Below are 20,917 nucleotides of genomic sequence, written 5' to 3'. Positions count from 1 at the left end.
CACTCTCATCCTGATGGTGCTCAGTTCTGTCCACATTTAGATAATGAGCTTCATGCGGAAGGGACACTTTTACCATTTTATTGTAAACTTTTTGTATACTTTGTATCGTCTTGCATCACAATTTTGCACAAGAAAGCAAGTGCTTTCAGTTGATGTTATTTGATCAGGCCCATTTCCTCCATAAGGATTGTGTTACAGCCATTACAGCCTGTTGCAAGGCTGCTGGGTGAGGAAATCTACTGCAGCAATTCAACTTTTTGAACCTATTCTACATAAATCCACCACTTTTATGTTTGCTAACTTGTTAGGAATATCACCACCTACTGTAGCTGAGTCGGACATTTGTTCTTAAATTAATGGATTCTCCCTCTGTGCTTTTATACTGAGACGAGGATGATATTCAGATTAAATTGCCTAATGAAGCTGTAACAGTAGCTTGACTAAACTGTGCATGTTAACTTACCGTCGTTCTACCTTCCACCTCTTCGTTTCTCACCTTTCATGTCTTCCTTTCTCGCCTACTTTATTTGCATCCTTTTACTTCATGCAGAACTCGATCTTGATAATTGACCTAATTCATTCGATGTAGTTGCTGTTTTGATGATCCAGAAATCCTGCAGATTAATCTCACTAACACATACCACGAGCATACAACCTACTTAATTAATCACATCTGAACTACATACGTGAATGCTAAAGTGGATTTACCCTTTAAGCTTAGTTTCAGTGGCCTTGGCAAGCAGCAGGCCCCTATTGCACTCCCTTTTAATAGACTGAAGGTGTTGGCATGCTGCATGCTTTGTAAATCCTTCCTTCAATGCTGAATCACAGAGGAGAAGACACAGAGATGTGAGATAGAGTGTGTGGGCTGAGAAAGAAGACAAAGCCTGACGACAGGAAGACAAAGAAACAAACACTGATTGTAAGAAGTGCTGTAGAGTCTTCACACATTTTCTACATTCCTCAGTCACACTGTTGTGGAGGAAAACTCTCAGTATTTATCTGCAGCTTAGTCCTACACGAGCTCCTCTCACAGGGAGGCTAATGTGAGGAATTAGCTGTAATGTTTTGTTGTGAAACGCTCCTTACTAGTGTAACGACGAGTTAACTGTCGTGGATGTTTGCTTAAGAGCATCAACGGCTGCTTGGCTCATCAGGAACGAGTGAACCGCTGAGAAGAAGAAGTTGGCAGCCCGGTGTCAGAGGGGAAACAGATGGGAGAGGAAGGCACTTGCCTGTTCTTCTGTGTCCTAACCCCTCTAAAAATTAAAAATACAGTCCAGGATTTATGGACTTATTCCATAAAATAATAGTGAAGAGTGCATAGACTGTAAAATTCTTAGCACGTTACCTATTCTATAGCATATTTTTTTATTTTGTACACTTAACAGGCCTAACATGATGACATTGCATTTTAACCAGCGGAATAACATTTTTTTTGTTCGGGGGGAGAGTTCTGGTCCAGACGACACAACATGGTGTTTTGTAGTATAAGTTTAAGACAAATATTGAGTGGCATTGGCACGGATATCACACTAGTGTGTGTTTTGTCAGCTCCGTGCACAGATGGAGATGGTTGATTTCTGCAGTCGGCAGCAGTCGAGGTTGCCAGCGTTTCTAAACATAGCTGTATGTGAACACTGTAAGATCTCCATGAGGCTTCAGACCTTTGAATTCTCACAGGATTTTTAAAAAGCCAGTCAGCAGTTGTGTATTCGCTGAGAAAGGGCAAAACAAAATGTTGATTAAAATTCCAAGGATATGACAGTGTGTTGTGTCATTGTGTTGTGCTCTGCCAAGCAATGAAGCATACGAACAGACCCTCAGTTTCTGTGTGTGTTGGGAGGGGGAGGGGGGGGGGGGGGTGTGTGCAGTGTGATGCTTACTCTCACTCCCTCTGCAGCCTTTTATTTAGTGATGTCAGAGTGCCCTGTGTGCCAATACTGAGAGCCTGTTACTCTTCATCAAATATGGTGGCTGTAAAGGGTGTGCATAAGGGCTGGATCATTTCAGAAAAAAGTGACATTGCAATTTTTTTTGTGAACGATACGATACGAGACACTTATTCGTCCCCTTGGGGAAGTTTGTCTTGGACTCGAAGTGCTGCCAAACATTCAATCGCTTCCACTAGAATCAATAAATAAAAAAATTGTGAGCGATCAGGGGCGTTTCGATTCACTATGATTAGATCTGATACAAATTGATAATTGAATCCAAAGTATAAATATTTAAAAAAAAAAAATTCCTGTGTACATTTTGCTCTTCCTTCTCTTTCTGTAAAGAAACATCTGTGAAACAAGTTTGAGTTAGTTTTTGGAGGCCTCTTCATTGTCATAATTGTGTTTAAAGGAGTTCTTTGTCATCTTTTCAAGTCAAACCTCTCTGCTGAGATAAAATTGCATAGTGACTTTGGCCTGAGATCTAAAGGCCTGTCAGATAAAGAGAAGGGTGTGATCAGTCTTCCTGACAAATGTGTCCTCTGTATTTTGTTCCGAGACGTGTTTGATGCAGTAATAACAGTGCAGCATGCCGTTGTCTGACATCCAGTCTGAGTTATTTTAAAATGTGAGACACACAGTTTGACTAGGTGTAAATCACAAATGGCACAATCTGATGTATTTTTATTTTTCATATTTTCAGAGAACTGAAATGAATCATTTATATTCCTAAATTGATTTTAATCTGATTTCTTTGTAAAAATCAGAAAAGCTGGGACAAACTAACGGTAAAATCATGACGTCAACCGAGTATGTGTTACGTATTGCATCGTGGCATCAATACTGAATGAAAAATTGCTTAATCTTAAAAATCTTGACGGATCGATCATTTGTTGCAGCTCCAATATGAGATCTCTTTAATTAGTTCAAGAGCGCGCTAACATTATGAGACACAGAACACCATGGGGATTTTAAATAAAGGTGTATTTGAACATGATGATGACAATCTGTGTTTATCTTCTTCATTTAACTCTATTCAATCATTCAAGCGATACCTTGATCCATGTGGCTGTATGGTTATACCTTTACTTGTCTTTATGGTTTCTTTTCAACTTCACTTTATTTTTTACTTAAACTCTATATCCATCTCTAACTTTGTCTTCTGTGTGTCTTTTACCCAAATCCAGGCCTGATGGAGCTGGGGACTCGACGCCTGCTGTGCACCAGGGACCTCGACCCATGCCCGGTTCCCAGCAAACAACCGTAAAGGGTGGGAACCTTAATTACCCTTCAGTTCCTCTTTCCCGCCCCTCCCCCTAAAACTGCCCCTGTGGTAATATTGTCTTCTCCTGCCTGTGGGCTGCAACATGATCGGCAAGCTAAAACAGAACCTGCTGGTGGCCTGCTTGGTCATCAGCTCGGTCACGGTCTTCTACCTGGGCCGCCATGCTATGGAGTGCCACCATCGCATCGAGGAGCGCAGCCAGCCGGGCGGGATCCTGCCGCTGTCTGCGCTGGGGGGCAGCATGCGGACCACCTTACGGACGGGTCAAAATCTCAGCTCGCCGTTTGTTTACAACAAAGACATGCCGCTCGTCTTCATCGGAGGAGTTCCCCGCAGCGGGACCACGCTAATGCGAGCCATGCTGGACGCTCACCCTGAGGTGCGCTGTGGAGAGGAAACGCGCGTCATCCCACGGATTCTCGCCATGAAGCAGATGTGGAGTCGGTCAGGTCGAGAGAAGATGCGTCTGGATGAGGCTGGAGTGACGGATGAGGTGCTGGACGCCGCCATGCAGGCCTTCCTGCTGGAAATAATTGTCAAACACGGAGAGCCCGCCAACTTCCTCTGCAACAAAGACCCATTTGCACTGAAGTCGCTCGCCTACCTGGCCAAGATATTTCCCCGTGCCAAGTTTGTGCTCATGATCCGCGACGGGCGAGCCTCTGTCCACTCCATGATCTCAAGGAAGGTGACTATCGCAGGCTTCGACCTGGGCAGCTACAGGGACTGCCTGACCAAGTGGAACCGGGCCATAGAGACCATGTACACTCAGTGCCTGGACGCAGCGGACAAATGTCTGCCTATGCATTACGAACAGTTGGTCCTCCATCCTGAGAAGTGGATGAGGACACTGCTGAAATTCCTGGACATTCCTTGGAATGATGCTGTCCTCCACCATGAGGAGCTCATTGGGAAAGCTGGAGGAGTTTCTCTCTCCAAGTAAGTGCTGCCGAGAGCTCCTAGTTTCCTTTTTCCTTTCCTGAACCCAAATCCCAAAACATGACATGTTGTTCTGGACTCAAATGATGATTTGAATGATGACAATCATCATGTCATACATTTGATGAAAGTTTTGATTATTTTTAAGGGATCGATGGAATGTGTCATGGAAAGCAATTTTTGGGCCATGATTAAGTAAAGAAAAACAGTGGTTTATAAAACAGTTAACTTATTGTCTATGAGGGCCGATGTTGTTCAGCATGTTTAGCAGCCTCACACTTTCTAAGTAAACCTGTGTTTCACAGTGATGACGGATGAAAATGACCACACAGAATACACAATGGTCTGTTTCAGTAATGTTCAATTGCAATCATTGATACTCTTATCTAGATATAGATTATAGGTATTTGACTTCCAAAATCTTGTCGCACTTTTTCCAATATGACTGTTAGCTTGCCTTGGTCAAATTGGTTGCATTTATTTGAACTTTGAAAACTGAATCACCGGTGAAGCAAGAAATAGTCGACACTGCTTTTTGATGGTCAAATGTATTATTCACAGTTTTTACCGAGATCCAAATAGACTCTAGAGGTCTTCCCCTGTCCAGAGTAAACAGAGCTGGTGATTTAAACTGGCAGCAGAAAAAAAAAAGTCATGATGTGTGTCCTCCTTGCACAGGGGGGCTGCAAGCCGAGCTGCTGTTGCTGCTCCGGTTGTTTTAGGTTTGGATTTCTTAAGGATGTATCGTTACGAGAAATTGATAAATGTGCATTTTACAGGTAAAACACAAGACTCATGCAGGCTGATGCAGAAGTTTCTTGACGAACTAAACTGAAAATGGGAACAAATAGTCAAAGCTTGTTATTGAACAGCCTAAACCAATTAGGCTCCAGTCCTGTCAAGGCCTAATTTTAAGAATTCATTGTTGGTTCTAGTAATTGTAGGTTCAGACTGAACTATTATTCTTGCTTCCCGTCGCTGAGTCTTTGATCTCTGTTGTTTGTAGCTCTGGTTGAAACTTGTAGTTTGGTAAGTGAACTCTCTAATTTCAGAGTAATTACAACGCAGGCCCGTCTGATGCCTTTTAAGAATAGATTTTCTCTCTTGGCAGTTTCTCTACACTGAAACAGCTACATTATCTTCTTTTGGTTGTTGCATTAGGGTTGAGTGTAATACTTTGTGAAGGTGTTAGGTCAATGGCCTCTTGTTTTGTCCCTTGTATGAATGTTTTTCACTCGGATTTGGGACCATTTAGGTATTTCCAGCACTCAAACGTTGCCACATCCAGTGAGGATAAACTGAATCACCATCTATAAAAGTTTCATGCTGTGACTCAGTCCTTCTTTATCCGAGGTTCTCATGAGTTTCGGGACATGTTTGAAATGCAGTTTCGGGAAGCTGTCTGCTATTTCTCTGTGATAACGTTTATTTTTTTTTCCATGTTGAGGCTGATAATAAACAGCAGCTTCTACAGGAATTCATTTTTCTTTGCAGCCGCAGATACATCACATTTCTCACTGGTGATGTACTAGTGGTAAAATAAACATTGGCCTTTGGAAAAGGGTTGTGTTTTATGTCTCACATTGGAGTGTTTTTATAAACTGGACACTCTTGTTCATATTTGATGTTGATAACTAAAAAACCTGTTTGAAGGCTGCAGTAGTTTGCTTCAGCCAGCAGCAGAGAGACAGGCTTTCATGGCTGGGAAAATGCACGCTTGAGTACTTCCAATGAAAGTGCTTGTTTTTGCCACTGACAGACTAAGAGAAGACCCTATTTTGGCTGAATGGTACTGTGATGGCAGGAATGGCCAGACAATCAAACTGCCCCAGGTGAAAAAAACATCTTACAGTACACCATTCAAAATGATTTTTTTTCTCATTCCTTTCCTCAGAAATGCATCATTCTCTCTTCAAAGCCACAAACACCATTGAAAAGAAAAACTCTTAATTTTACTTTGCAAATCACAAATAGCTGTTTCCTGGTCTCTTAGTTTGTTTGTGTTATTGTGCAACTTCAGTGTTTAAGACTTTGTTAATCAATTTGTTTTGTATATACCACAAATCAATGATCCAGTGGTAGACCAGTGTCTTGTGTGTTCTTCAGGGTAAAATTACTATTTTTCTCAATGGAGTTTGGTGACTTTGAAAAGAACAAGAACTCTGAGTGGATGAATTTCCATTGGGGGCCTTTTCCTGCCGAGATCGCGTTGCAGCCATTACAGACCATTTCAAGGCTACCGGCAGAATCAATCAACTGGAGAACTCTTACATTATTTTTGAACCTATTCTCATTCATTCATTAAGTCATTAAGAAGCCAAAATATCTAAAAAATAGGATGTAGCTTTTAAATGGTGGGATTCCCATTTAAGCCTAGGCTCCATGCTACCTTCCCATGGCTGTAGAAAGCTTAGACATGTCCATTTCTATTTTGCTTTTCACTTCTCGGTCTGGAGGGGAAGTGTGGCTCGCCTGTTAACCCAAAGAAAAATGACATGCAGGTAGCAGTGTGTCAAGACGTTGGTATCACTTTCTCCTTAATCTCAGTTCCCGCAGACCTTGAAAATAAGCATGCACCTCTGGCCTTGAAACGTATCCCTCCCATGTTTTCACAAGTCCTCAAGACTTTCCATCATTGAGTTTCGTTTGGAAATGAAACATCCTACTGCTGCTCACAGCGAGGAACCTTCTCATTAGGGAAAAACATGTGATTACATGTGCTGGACTGTATGCAGGCTTTCCTAATGGCCCTGCCTGGTGTCAGACTTGTTTTGGTTTCAGTGATTTGAGACGTTGGCCTCTCAAAGTCATTGAGGAAACTCTGAGGGGTCCAACCTCATTCCTCGCTTCTGTCTCACCACTCTGCACTCCCCCCCTTCCTGCCACGTAGCACCAGAACACACTCATATCCTCTGGAGATGTTTGAGCCACGTTTTGTTATTTTCTGCATTGAGAGAACACACTCGTGGTTTTCATTAAGAAGCTGTGCATTCATCGAGCTGAATGCCCTCCTTCCAGCCCTCATTCTCTCTTCTGCTTCCCCTAATGTGCTTCTTAACTTTGATGTCTTAAATTTGGTAAAAGTAACAAAGAGGCAGAAAGGATGATATAGTAGGGGCGGTAATTAGTTTAGTTGCAGGCCAGTCTTTTTTATGATGGGCGGTTGTTTTAAAGCCCAAACAATACCATCATAATTAATAAAAGAATAACAGTGGCGTATAAAACAGATTAAAGATTGAAGGTGGAAATGGTTTTTCAGCATGATTAACACACAATGGTCTGTTGGATTAATAAACGCCTCTTGAGCTGCAGAGATTTACCCATTTATTGATTAACTGACGGAAAGTCAAACCTTCTTTTTCTTAAGAAACCCCACGTCTTTAGTGACGTCAAGCACTCGGAGTCTCAAGGACTCTTCAGCACTTCTGATTCTGCTGAGCTCAAAGCTCTGAGCTGTGGTTCAAGGATGAACCATCGCCTCTTAACCCTGACGTCCACACTACAAGAAGCAGACGCATAAACCTGCTCATGGCATCCAGACTATGAGGCGTAAGCACATTTAGAGTGACCTCTGATCTAGAAACTGTTGCAATGACCTACTTATTTTGGTTTAAGGTGATGTCATGGTAGAAAAGGGGACCAAAGACAAAGTAAAACGAGGAGAATGCAGACAGTTTCACTGAGGTGCTGCTACCATTAAATCCTTCTAAAGAGATGTAAAACTCACTGTTTCCTTTTTTGGCACAGTCCAAAGAACACCAAATGTTTGAACAGATGACAGAAACCTGCTGCTCTGTTCATAATGATATCTCAGTAAAACACTTCTTTGACCTCTTTATCTCTGTTTTTGAAAACATGCATTTTATGAGCACTGCATTCTGAAGAAACTTTCACACTATTTTATTTATGATCAAATCTCAAAGATATCCGGCGTAGCTTATTTTATTTTATACTCTGTTATCTCTCACGCCATGCAACCGTTATGCGATGGGACGATCTTGTATCATGAAGGATAAGAATGTTTCGACTTTCCACTAATGCAGAGAGATTGTAGTAATGGGCTACAGTGCAAATTATTTTCATTGCAGTTGAAGTTTTTATTCTCAGCCAAATCACACTATGTGCTAATCCCTTGTTTGTGCTCTTTGCCTTTTCTTTGAGAGGACAGTGGATAGAGTAGGATATCGATGAGAGAGTGGTGAATGACATGCTGGAAAGTTGCCACAGGTCACTCAAACCCGGGCTGCCTGCTTGGAGGACTACAGCCTCCTCCACACGACCACTGATTGACAGAGACCTCGACGCCCCCTTGCCTGATGGTTATGGATGGAACTATTGGCAAATATTTAACTATTTCATGTTGATCAACAGGCTGTTGCCAAAGACAAAGAACTATTTTAATTAGACCGAACTTGCAGGCTCAGAATGTTCGGGGTACCGTATTTAAAAAGATTAATCTGTGTGGGAAATTTGTGAAAAATTCTTACTTAATGATCTTTTGGTTACAAATCATGTAGAGATCAGATTAGACTCAAAATGTGTGGATATCAAACAATAAAGGACTCAGCTGGCATCTTTATTGAAATGACAGCTGAAGAGAGACAGGAAACATTGGGAGGATAGAGTGGGGGATGACATGCAGCAGAGGGCCAAGTTCAGATTCAAAACCACGGCCGCTGCAACTAGGACTATAGCCTCAGTACACTGAGTGTGCGTCATATCTGCTCGGCTATCCATCACCACCCAAAAATTTGATTTTCAAAAAATACGTATGATTTCTTTGCCAAGCGCCTCGACACAGTTTGGCTTTTAGATTTAGGTTTTTATCCTCTATGATGCAAAACTTGATCGCTCATATCTCATTCAAGTAAAGGCTAAATTCTGTAAAGCAGGCTGAAACAAAGTCATCTTCAGAAGCTGTCAGGTGTGTTGTGGTTCAAGCTGAGGTACCATGGAGACCCTTGAGTGCTCTTTAGCCATGCTACTACAACACTGAACCTCTGAGGCTCAAAAATAAGGACCCTCGACTTTCAGAGAAAGGCCACAATGTCCTTTACTCTCACAACACTCTGTCTGCATCAGTTGTTTCCAGACATAGGAGAATAACCTTCATTATGTTTGAATAAAACAGGAATTTAGTGGTACACTACAGAACGCAGCACGGCTCTGAATAGAAAAACAAACATGAGGTCAAAATATGGGCTCATGTGGAGAGGGTTTGATAAGAGCTCTTTGGATCCAGATGTAGATGTGTGCTCATTTAGAGCTCACGTCACCCCTCCACAAATTGATTCACATCAAATATTAATGAACACAGACTTTAACCAGAGTGCTGGCGAGCATTTAGAGACTCGCTGCTTTTTGTCCTGCACGTCCACACCAAACAGTCCACAAATCAAATCTCTGACTTCAAGGCTTTAACAGAGTCTGAAAAGTTTCTCCATAACACTGAGTATCAGTTTGGTGCCATTGACTCATTTCAAATGAAACGCACGGCAAATTAGACTGATTTGCTTTTACTAATATCTGACAAATGTAATGGGTTTCAATTCAATTCAAATAACTTTATTATTTCCACATCATGCAATGGGTTGGAGAAGCTTGTGCATCAAAAACACACTGATAGACAGAAAACAATGAATGTGACTAATTTGTTCTTGTATTTTTTAAGTATTCAAACCTATGAGGCCCTATACTATTTACATTTTTCACACAGTCTGCATGTTTGCTACTACAGGCTTTGCTCCTGCGTCATACCTCTCCTCTAAAAGGCTCTTGATACAATTTGGTGTAAGAGGAAAAGCAGCCACAAGTAGCCTTCAGGGTTGCACAACTACCTCTTAACATTATAAACATTTTGCCCCCACCTCCTCTCAGCTACTCTGCCCACAGTGCATTAAAGTCAACCCCCCTGACACCCTGCAGAGAACACCTCCTGCCCTCTTCAACCACCAGCACTCTGCTCTCTCTACCACCCTGCAGCCTCGGGTCTCTATCTTCATGAAAATCTCGATCAGCGGGCAGCCAGGCCCCCGTGTGGGACCTCGTCTCAGCATTAACATCAATTACGCGGCCTTGATTTAGTGGAGCTCTGCCTCGCTGGGCCACTTGCTCCATTACTCCTCCCAGAACAGTCAGCCGCTCCCTCCCCTTCTCCCTAACCTTACTCTCCATCCTTTTTGTGATCCCGATGTCTCTATCTGATCCTCTGTTATCAGTCTGTGGTGATACAGAACACCACCTTGGGTAAAGGAGGCCTCGTCTTGAATTATTGACGAGCTGGAGGCCATTAAGAGCATCAGCCTGAGGGAAGTGGTCATGTGACGGCCAGAAAGGTTTTTTGTCACATCATATTTGGAGCTGACATGAGGAGTATGTGTGTACTTCACTCGTTAAGCTCTTTGGGTGCAAATGATTTTAGATTGATGACAGGAAATAAACAGAGAGGTTATTTATATCTGTGGATTGTCTCTGTCATTTTTATTGTGGTGTTGAGTCGGGACTTAAGTGTTAGTGCTGCTGCAAACACCATCTTTTGTCATTCAAGTCAAACACTATTAAGACTGAGATATTCATCACAAAAAAGATGATAGGAATAAGTTAAAGCTGCACAATAAATTGTACCTTTTTTACTGCAAGCATCTGCAATAGACACATTCAGCTGTGAGTCGAGGTGGGAAAAAAAATCGATTTCTGAAGAAATTGAGATTCTTCTCTCCTAAGATTTAAAAATAGATTCATAACTTCCAAATTTATTTTTTGGGGGCTAATATATCACTCTCTGCTAAGTGCTAAGGCTAGCTCTTTAACTCATTAGAATGCCAAATAGAGCAGCACGAAATTCAGCCAGTCTCACAGATGATTGGAGTAGATCCTGAAGTATGTACTAATTTAAAAAAAAAAGACTATGAATCCAGAATCTTTTTGAATGGAAAATTGATTCTGAATCGAATCGTGACCCCAAGAATTGAAATTGAATTGAGTCTAGACACACCCAAAGAGAATGGCAGCATGCTTTCACACTGTTTAGATTCAGTCATATGAAACCAAAGATAGCTTTTTCCCATCCAAAACTGCTTTTTGATTTATTTTGGGATTCAGGCGAGACATGTTTGGAACACAGGTATAGTGTAAAAAATAAACAACAGCAGACAACAGTGAGTTTTATCTTATATGCACTCTATAATAATTGTTTATCAAACGTCTTCTTGTTATTGCACTACTAAAAGCACATAATCCCACATTACATATTTGTCTCTTACCCTGCAGGACCTGCAAACCTATTGCATGGTAGCAGTATCTATTTTTTCTAATATAAAAACAAACGTGGTTTAGACCTGTTTTAAGTGTCTCAAGAAAACATTTGTTATGGATTAGTGCTAAACGAATAAGATTGATTAATATTATCAGACAAAAAAAAACTTCAACCCTGCCAGTCCCCTTATTATGACTAATGATACATAACCCTTTAGCATTAATCTAATCTATACAGATGAGTGATAACAAATTATTCATTCCTGTAGAGTCTTAGCCAATAAAGAAATTAGCTATAAAGCTATCTCAATTGTGTTTAGTACCAGGTGGAAAACAGGTTTATATCTGCTGTAAAGTTAATAAAGTACAATTTTAATATTGGACCTAATGGGGGTTCCTAGTTTTTTGCAGCCAGCCTCAAGTGGACACTTGGAGAACTGCAGTTTTTGCACTTTGTCATTGGCTTCATTTTTCAGCACAGGAGTGTCGCTTGATGTAAACCAAGGGATCTGTTGTCTGATATCAGTGTAGTGACAGTTATTGGAGCCCGAACCATGATTCTTTCCTATTTGATATTGTCAATGTTGGTGTTTTCTTTTAAAAGATGATGCTACACATTGTTTTGTCTGCAAATCCATGGAGCTCTGATTAAGTATATTGGTTTTTTTTAAACAAAGGCAATTCTGTTTTCTTAGCAGTTGAGATTTTTCAAACCGTGACACATTTGTGTTTTCTCTAGTTTGTGGCTGTGTATAAAATTAATCATCTGCTCTTTTTTTGTTGTTGCCTAAATCGGACATGACAGTTAAGCCGAGCTGCATACCCTGCACCCAGTCTTGGTCTTTATCAGTTTATGTTCTACGTCAACACTTAGCAGCCTCTTGGGTCTTGATGGAGTTACCTAAAGTGATTCCCTGCCCATTTGTTGCAGAGTGGATGTTTGGATCGGGGCCCATCTCTCCGAGAGCATCTCCAGCGTCCTCCTGAGAAGACAAAACCAGCTCACTCTATTAATCATGCAGGAGACTATACCCGTACAGTGTAAAGACTCAATTGCAAAGTAAATGGATTAGAGGAAAGTGAATTGCTGTATTGAGGTATAGAGTCAGTCAGGAAACATACAGGAGGGATGGAGAAGCTGGACCGTAAACAGATCGTAGTTTGAGTGCAGGAGGAGAGAGCAATCTGAAGATGTAGAAACAGTAGAGGGGGTTTAAATAAATATATTGTTTTAGGACAACAGAAAGTTTTATTCCTGCGGGAAGGTAATTTTCTTCATACCAGATTTTTTTTACTTTGATACGATTCTAGTCAAAAATCAACCGATATCGATACCTGTTTCAATACCAAAGCATAAGTGATATGCATCCAATATTGGGAAATGTCTTGTTTTTAATTACCCAAAAATGCAGGAAGTGGCTGCATGCACTGTCTGAATTGCAGGAAACATATTAACAGTGTCTATTCATCGTTCACGTGCCCATTTTCAATCCAAAACCAATGCTTTTCAGCACTCAGTGTCCTGAATGTATAAATGCTCTTGGCGTCAGCTGTATTTTTTTGCTGCACTCACAGCATTCTCAGTTTGTGAGTTACTCTTTTTATTGAGTACTTTCTTTATTGCATTTTTTTTTATACCTTGTGAGCAAACCTTTGTTTCCCTTCCTGACAGAGTGGAGCGGTCTACAGACCAGGTCATAAAGCCTGTCAATGTGGAGGCCTTGTCTAAGTGGGTGGGGAAGATCCCGGCCGACGTGGTCAGGGACATGGCCGTCGTCGCCCCCATGCTGTCCAGACTGGGCTACGACCCCCACGCCAACCCCCCTAACTACGGCCGACCGGACCCCAAAGTCCTGGACAACACCAGAAGGGTGAGTACGGATCAGAACAAGAGCCAGAAGATTTTAACTCTTTCTTTGGCGTTTACACCTTCAGTCAAACTCAAATGATCTCATGTAACTTTGAGCAAGATGGTGATCGAGCCTGTTTCCCAAAATGATGAGCTACTCCTTTAGAGAGTAGCACATCAAACAAATGATATATACTTACTATTTTCATGATACTCTGAAAAACAAAGTAACTATAGTGTCTCTCTTAGGAGTGGGATAAACACATTAAACATTATTACAGTTATAACAACATACCTATAGTATATACTGAAAAATAAATGCACAAACCAGATCAGCTGTAACAGGCTGTGAGTGGACCTCTATATCAGGAACCTGGACCAAGAAGAGAGTTAAACATACCCAGGGTATCTTTTGGTTATCTGGTTTTACTGACCCTGATAAGGGAGATCACATGAAGCTGGTTATCAACTTGTAACATGTAAACAAGTTAAACAGATCATCCAGACTCAGCACAGCTGCAGCAACAAATGCAGAAATGACTATTGGGGGAAAAAAAGTACAGACTGGATGAATGTTCAAACTAAGGTGTGTAGTATCACTTCATCATTATTAGAGAACAAAATAGATATGAATATAAGACCACCTGTTAAATCGCTCTAAGCATTTCCTTAAATATGGCAAGTCTGAGAGTTTAAGACATTTCAGCTGACGTGATGAAACGGAGCGGTTTGTAGCTTATAAACATGAATAAGAAACTTCAATTAAAGCAGTGAGTAGCTGAGTAAATCAATATTATATTTACTAAAGTAGAAGGCACAGTGTGTTTAATCTTTTGTAGGACGATAACTGTAACACACTCAAAGTCTTTCACAATCTTTTATTTCATATGAAAAAACAAACAGGAAAGAGAAATGATTTGTTGGTCTCCCTTATAGGTGTTCAGCATAAATAACCATTGTGATTTACCCCGATAAGAAGTGAACCACCTTCCTGCTCCTGAAAATAAGAGTTAACCCTGAAGTTACCTCGAGATCTGATAATCCTTCTTCGTAGTTCAGGCCCCAGGCCATGTCGACACTGAAATGTTTTAAAATACCATTATTCTTCTACGTTGGAGTAAAGTTTGAAAATTCCAGGGTTGCACTAAAGTGTGAGATGGCAGAAACAGAGACGTTTTTCATCATCCTGCTGATTAAGTCAAAAGTGGTTTACTTTATCAGCTGAGACCACAGCTGGAAACAAGGGGCTGCCTTGCTCAAGGCAGGAAGAGGATCCAGAGATTGAACCACCATCCTCATAAATAAAGACTGAGTGTCTTTGTAGGTTACATAATCTTTATGCATGAGCAAGCTCCGTCCTTGCTGTCGTTGCCAGACGTCAAACTCTTCCCATATCTTGGCAGCATATGCTATTTTTGGAGCAGAATATGTTCTATTAAATCATTTTCCCTCCAGCTAAGCTATCAGGTGACTTTGTGTGCCGCTCGTCTCTGTCTGTCACATCGTGTAAGTTCGAGCTTAGGAACACGGTTCTCTGTTTTATTTTTTATCTCTGAAGGTCTGCAGAGGCCGAGATTACAAGGTCCTCCTGGTGTTAAGATGCTGCATTTGTCAGTGTGTTAAATTGTGCAGACAAAGAGGTTTTAACATCAATGAGTTAAGATGACATTAAATCATCCCTTCTGTGATGATTCCCTTCTGTGATGACTTGATGGTAGATTTTTACCTTTCCACTGCTGGAGGTCCATTACTGTATCACAGTCTAAGCTAATGTCATACCGGTTTTAAACGTGTGTAAAAATGTTGGATTAACAGTTGTGTGGGGATACAGGTTTGAGAATCTCCGTCCGTTCACTGTCTGTGTGTTTTCCTAGTGTGACCTCTGCCCTCTCTGTCTGCTGTCCAAACATTTCTGGTCTGAAACTCTTTCCAGGTATCTGTGTTTTTTTCCCCCTCTAACATCTCGTCTGTTCACCCATAGAGACCATAACTGTCCTCTGTAAATACTTATTCAAAGTAATGAAGTGTAGCAGGGAGAACTGAAGTATTTTTCCTATTATCAAACACCGGTGTTGGACCTGACTGATGCTCGTGTGCCTGAATGGGACAAATGCTGTGCAGCCAGGTTGAACATCTGGTGGAAAGACTAAAGCCAAAAAAGAGGAGGCCATTATAACAGGAGACTAATATCCAAACGAACCTTTTATTGTAGTGTTTATTGTTCTCATACTTTTTGACTTTTTTTTTTGATTTTTACTGTACCAAAACAGATCATCTGTGGCCGTCTGCTGGAAATAATTTATTAATTATTTTGTTTAAACCGATCTAAATTATGAAGCTATGCTAGCTGGAGGCTTTGGTCTTTCTGTAAGGGAACAAAAGTTTAAAAACGATACAGTCTGTTATTTTACTAATAATGGTATGGAAAGTGAAGCTTTAAAAAAGTTTCAGTTATAGTTTTGAACAATATTGTTTGTTTATCAAGCAAAATATAGTAAACATGTCAAGTTTTTATATCTATCATGTTAATGAACAAATCAATATCAGCTATGACGGTCTATTGGTTTACATAACATGGAGCTTAGGCTTTAAAGATTTTTAAGTAAAAAATATTTAAAACTGTTTCTAAAAATGACATCATGAACCTTTGCTATCCAGTTCACAGTTTGTGTTTATCATAGGTAACAAATAAACGGTATGAAAGAGAAAACAGTGTCCTGCTGCGCTAATAAGTAGGTCTGTGCTCTTTTTAAAGCTGCTATTACTCTCAGCTGAGTTACATTAGTGTGATGGTGTAAGTCACTAAAAATGAAGCCAGTTATGTGTGTTTACTGGGCAGTTATACATCATTCAAAAGTGAATCGTCAACACTGTTTACGGCAGGAAGTGTCTCCCTGGTCTCACAAAGAAGTGAAATGTACTCTACATCAACACAACCACACAACACCCGAGGGTGAGAAACTGCAGTGTCAGTGAAACCGAAATATATGCAAGACAGTAAGGGGAGGGGTGAAAGACTGCTCAACTGTTTAGTGATGGAGAGAACAGGAAGTGACACCTAGCAGACAGCTAGCAGCTCCCACCTGTCACTCAAAGAGGCCACGCCCAGAATATAAATAACCATAAGTCTCTATATTGTCTATATAAGGTGAGTTGTTTAAAGATCCAGCCCTTTACAGTTGTCATGAATATACACAACAATAAACATTTTGCATTACATACCAAACATGTCTTTGTACCAGGTTGTGAACATGTTTATTTATTTCAGCTGTAAAGATGGACATTTTAACATGATGGGGACCAACTCACTTTTGGAGACAGCCTCAAGAGGCCACTCAAGGAACTGCATTTTTATTTTTTAGCAATTCTAAGTTGGCCTTGAGGTTTCTTATTATTTTTTTTATTTTTATTTCACTCCATAGATCTGTTGTGTTTGAATAATGTGAGTTTGAGTGTGTGAGGTCCTCACTGTGATGGCTTTATACCAGATGTTGCTCGGTTTATTCTGTGGTTTGTGGAAAAGTTGAGAGTCTGTCCACGGTAGGTTCGTCCAGTATAAAGTTTTAGCCGTTCCACTGTTCTGAAACATTCAGATTGTTATTCCCTTTTTACGAGTGGATCAGAAAAGGGGGGAAGGAGGACGCAAAGAAAGAATGAATTATAATTTCTCATGTTGTCAGAAGTGTTGTGACTCAAACGGAAAACATTTGGGGTGTTTGAGTATTCATTGGAAAAATGTGTCTGACCACAAACAGAGATGGAAACTTCAGACGAAGTGGCAGAGTCGCAAAAAAACCCTTACAGTATTCTCTCCTTGAGATTTAACCCTTTACTGTGGAAGTTGCTGGTTCTTTTAATTGCTGATTTAAATCAGTTTACTGTTCATACTGACAATAAATGGCAAAAGTCTTCAAAAAAACAAACTACCAATGCTAGTTGAGCTCAAGTACTGACCCACAGACTGGGACCAGTTTGTCTCGAGTCAGGGGGTTGCCCCTCTTCGCTGGTAACTTGTCTTTGATTGAGGAGTCCTTTTAATCAAACCAGCACTCCACATGGAATATTTACTGAACAACAGTATGCCGTTGTTTTCTTGATTATATCTTAATGAGGAAGTAATGATGTTAAAAAGGGGCACCACCAGCCTGGTCCAAGTCACCATGTTTTGGGTAGCGTAGCAGCTGATGGCAAAACACAATATTGATTGATTAATTGATTGATTTAATTTATTTTTGTGTCATGCACACAAAATGCCCTACCCTCATGGGCTTATAAGACACCAAAGAATTCACTTGCAGTGGTTTACATTTAGTTTCCGGCTCCTGTCACAGTTCAGTCTTAAACAATGTGTTATGTCTTTTTTCCCAGGCTTTACAAACAAAATCTGTTGTAACAAAGGTTCCTTTTTTAAAACGCAACTCAAGTTTTTCGTAATCATCTAGCCACAATAAATGGAGGCATATTTTTACTTTCTCTTTCATGGGTGATGTTGGTGGCTGCACATGCAGTCATGATGGGGCATGTTTCAGCATTTTGTAGGTCTAAATTGGTCGCAACAGTATACAAGATGCAGCCCACTTTTTAGATGAAAAAAAGGAATAAAAAATGTGTCCTATATCCGAAATGTTATGGAAGTCTGTTAAAGATGTGCCCAACTGTGTATGTCTGACAGACTTTCCAATGTTGTGTCTGAGGCCAGAGAAGAAAGTTGAACACAAAACTTTATAAAGAATGTGTTTTTATTTTTGTGTGCACAGAGATTAAGTTGAAGGTCTTCCCAGTACTTTATGAATCTGGCCCTGTTTGTTATGTTACTCTGCTAACAGTCACAGCAGACAGATGTTCTTGATCAGTTGGGTTTAAACACAATGTCTCATTGTGTGATGAGCTCAAAGAAACATGTTTCTCAAAATGTTCGATTGTTACTGTAAACCTGAGTCTCCAAACTGTATGTAATAATTTTCCTCCGGGGCTGCAGTTTGTCAGTGCGTTGGTCGATTATCAAATGCTCTATCCGTGTTAGCACCGCGTTGTTCATGTTAATGGTTTTCACATGTGGCCGTGGTCGTGTGGACTGTTTTTTTGTTGCAGTAAACACGCATGTCTTTGTGTGTGTTCTGGTTGTTTCTCCGTCTCTGCTCCCTAAGGTAAATAACACTTGAAATCCTTAAAGTGGACTTGCGTGTCTTGATGACAACATGTGCGAGTTCATGCTAGTTGGCTCAGATGTATGCTGAGAACATCTGCACGCTATTAGTGGGATTCCCCTGCATCATACCCAGCTGCAGGGTCAGTATTTTTTTTTTTTGGCCTCCCTCCTCCTGCCAGGTCCAAGAAACCAAAAGGTAACCTTACTGGTCAGTTTGTCATACATGTTAGTGATAGTTTATTTGAGCTTCATGGTGTCATTGTCCTACAGGCGGGGTTCTGAACCTCAGTAGACAGAGGAACAGTCTTTCCAATTTATCTGCTTCTCTCAAAAGAAAGAGCAAGCAAATAATCAATTTCACTTCTTATAAATACAGAAAACCAATTTAAGAATTAGGAGGTTTCCTTTGTGAATACTTGGAATGTAATCTCACTAAATTCAAGGCTACTGTCTCTATGAGTATTGCACGGTCTCCCCACCCCCACCAACCACCCAACTATTCTGCTGCGTTGCATAACACATCTGGCAACCAGCCCTGAACTAAACCGCTGTGTGATGAAACCACATGTGGAAATGCTCTCTCTGCTGTCTTAAATTTTCAGCCAGTCCCATCCAAATATTTACCCCCCCTCTCATCTCCTCTTCAGTCCAGAAAACAATGCAGTCTGGATCTCGGCAGAGAAACAGTTTAGGAGCATTTGTTGATCACAGTGTTTGTTTGAGTAGTGCAGACGGAGTGATGTGGATGATATGAGAAGCAGAGCATCCTTATCTATGTGCTGTTTTGATGTTTTTTTAACTGAGTGAAGACATGTCTTATAAGAAATCCTCTTTCAGCAGTGTTGCACTGTGGTGAAGGCAATGAAGAAGACATGAGCTAATCAGACCAATTTTGTTTTTGTAAACATGTTTATTTCTGCTGTAAAAAAAGACATTTTTGAATGGTTGTATATGTGACATCTGAGGCTTCTGCAGCCATCCACTCTGGTATCATGATAACAACTTATGCTAACAGGGTTAGCAAATGATGTGATGTGAGACTTCCTGTTGTCTGTCTCGCTGGTTTCTTTGGTTAAACGCACAAGATGTAATATCTGCTGCCAGGTAGTTCTCAGTCAAAACAATCACAAAACATGATTCAGATGGTGGGGAATCATGGGAGTGATTCTCTCTGCTACCCCCCCCCCGACCCTCCGGTGAGAAGGAACTCTGTGTTGACCGTAGTCAATACAAATGGCTGAAACTGACCTGAAGAAGAGAATATGTTTACCGATGATGTTTAAGTATAATTTGCGTGATGTTTTTATCACAGCAAGACATGCAGCGACAGTACGGCAGCTTTCAGTAGAAGCTCCTGCTTTCATATGTAGCAGTCTTTGACGTAACCTCTGGTGTTTCCTTGGCGACGATGAACATTTTGTGTCTGTCATGGCAGCTCATCATGGCGGCTGCTGCGGACCTCGTCAACTATAAAATAACGTATTTCTCTCTTTGATAACTGTTGGACATACTTGAGATAATGTAAATATTCAACAAAAAATATATACAGTATAACATGGGTTTAGTCCATTTTTAATTAATTTAGGTATTTGAATGTAAACATCGTCATAAAATTCTGCATATTATACCTTCAAGCACCAAACTGGTATTTCTAAGAATTGCAAGTTTAATGCCACATATATTGAACGGCATGTTATCGCCATCATTTTTTTACCAGTAATAATTTTCCTGCTCATGGCTCACATGGTGCATTTAACGCTAACTGAGTTGTAGCATACAACATTCACAAGAAGTGAACCGTTACTCAAATAAAGATGTCAACAACGAGTACTCGAGTTATTGTTCCCACCCCTAATAGAAAGCCATATAATGTGTCAAATATGTCAATGCTAACCTAGTTTACTCAAAAAGCAGGTCTTGGTCTAGAGCAACACAATTTACATTAAGGACAAGTTGCATTAACTGAACCCAAACATCCTTGTGTCCATCATCATCGTCATAACTGATTGTTAACATGACCACACCTGGGCGTCTCCTCTTTGTCCAGGCTTCACCTCTGACTGCTGGTCAGCAGAGGTTTCTCCAGTTTGCTGTAAATGAGGCTCATCGGGCTCCTGAAGCCGCAATCAATAGCTTTTAAGTGGCTTTGCAGTTGTTCTGATCCCTGGTGAGAAATGGATATTGGGATCAATAAGTTCTCAGTCTCTCCACAGTAACAGTAATAAGACGAGTTAAGAGGGATAACAAATGAATGTTTGCAGGGTTCTTCGTCTTTCATGTCTGGAGGTGGACCTTTTCCTTTATATCAATGGGAGGACAGTTGATGATGAGCAGACTCATCAAAACGTATCGATTGGTGTTTGTCGTCAGTGCTTGGCCATCGTGGGGCTCTCAGACCTCGACAGAGACTTGTATACATGAAACCATGAGCCAGACAGGCATGGCAAGAAGAAAGTGGCTAAAAGATTTATTAATGACGGCCACACATGAAGTGTTTATCGATC

General features: G+C 40.7%; 1 protein-coding gene across 2 annotated transcripts in view; it reads left to right on the top strand.

Annotated features, from left to right (window-relative positions):
* Nucleotides 1-20,917, top strand: part of tpst1 (tyrosylprotein sulfotransferase 1) — a 38,612-nt gene that overhangs the window by 9,709 nt on the left and 7,986 nt on the right. For both annotated transcript variants that reach the window (XM_061046053.1, XM_061046052.1), the window contains exons 2-3: nucleotides 3,125-4,161; nucleotides 13,088-13,286. In XM_061046053.1, coding sequence (XP_060902036.1) covers nucleotides 3,305-4,161; nucleotides 13,088-13,286 — 1,056 coding nt within the window. In that variant the 5' untranslated portion in view covers nucleotides 3,125-3,304. The remainder of the gene's footprint in view (nucleotides 1-3,124; nucleotides 4,162-13,087; nucleotides 13,287-20,917) is intronic.

Source organism: Labrus mixtus, chromosome 9, assembly GCF_963584025.1.
Source record: "Labrus mixtus chromosome 9, fLabMix1.1, whole genome shotgun sequence".
NCBI lineage: Eukaryota > Metazoa > Chordata > Actinopteri > Labriformes > Labridae > Labrus > Labrus mixtus.
This window is presented reverse-complemented; position numbering and strand designations above follow the sequence as displayed.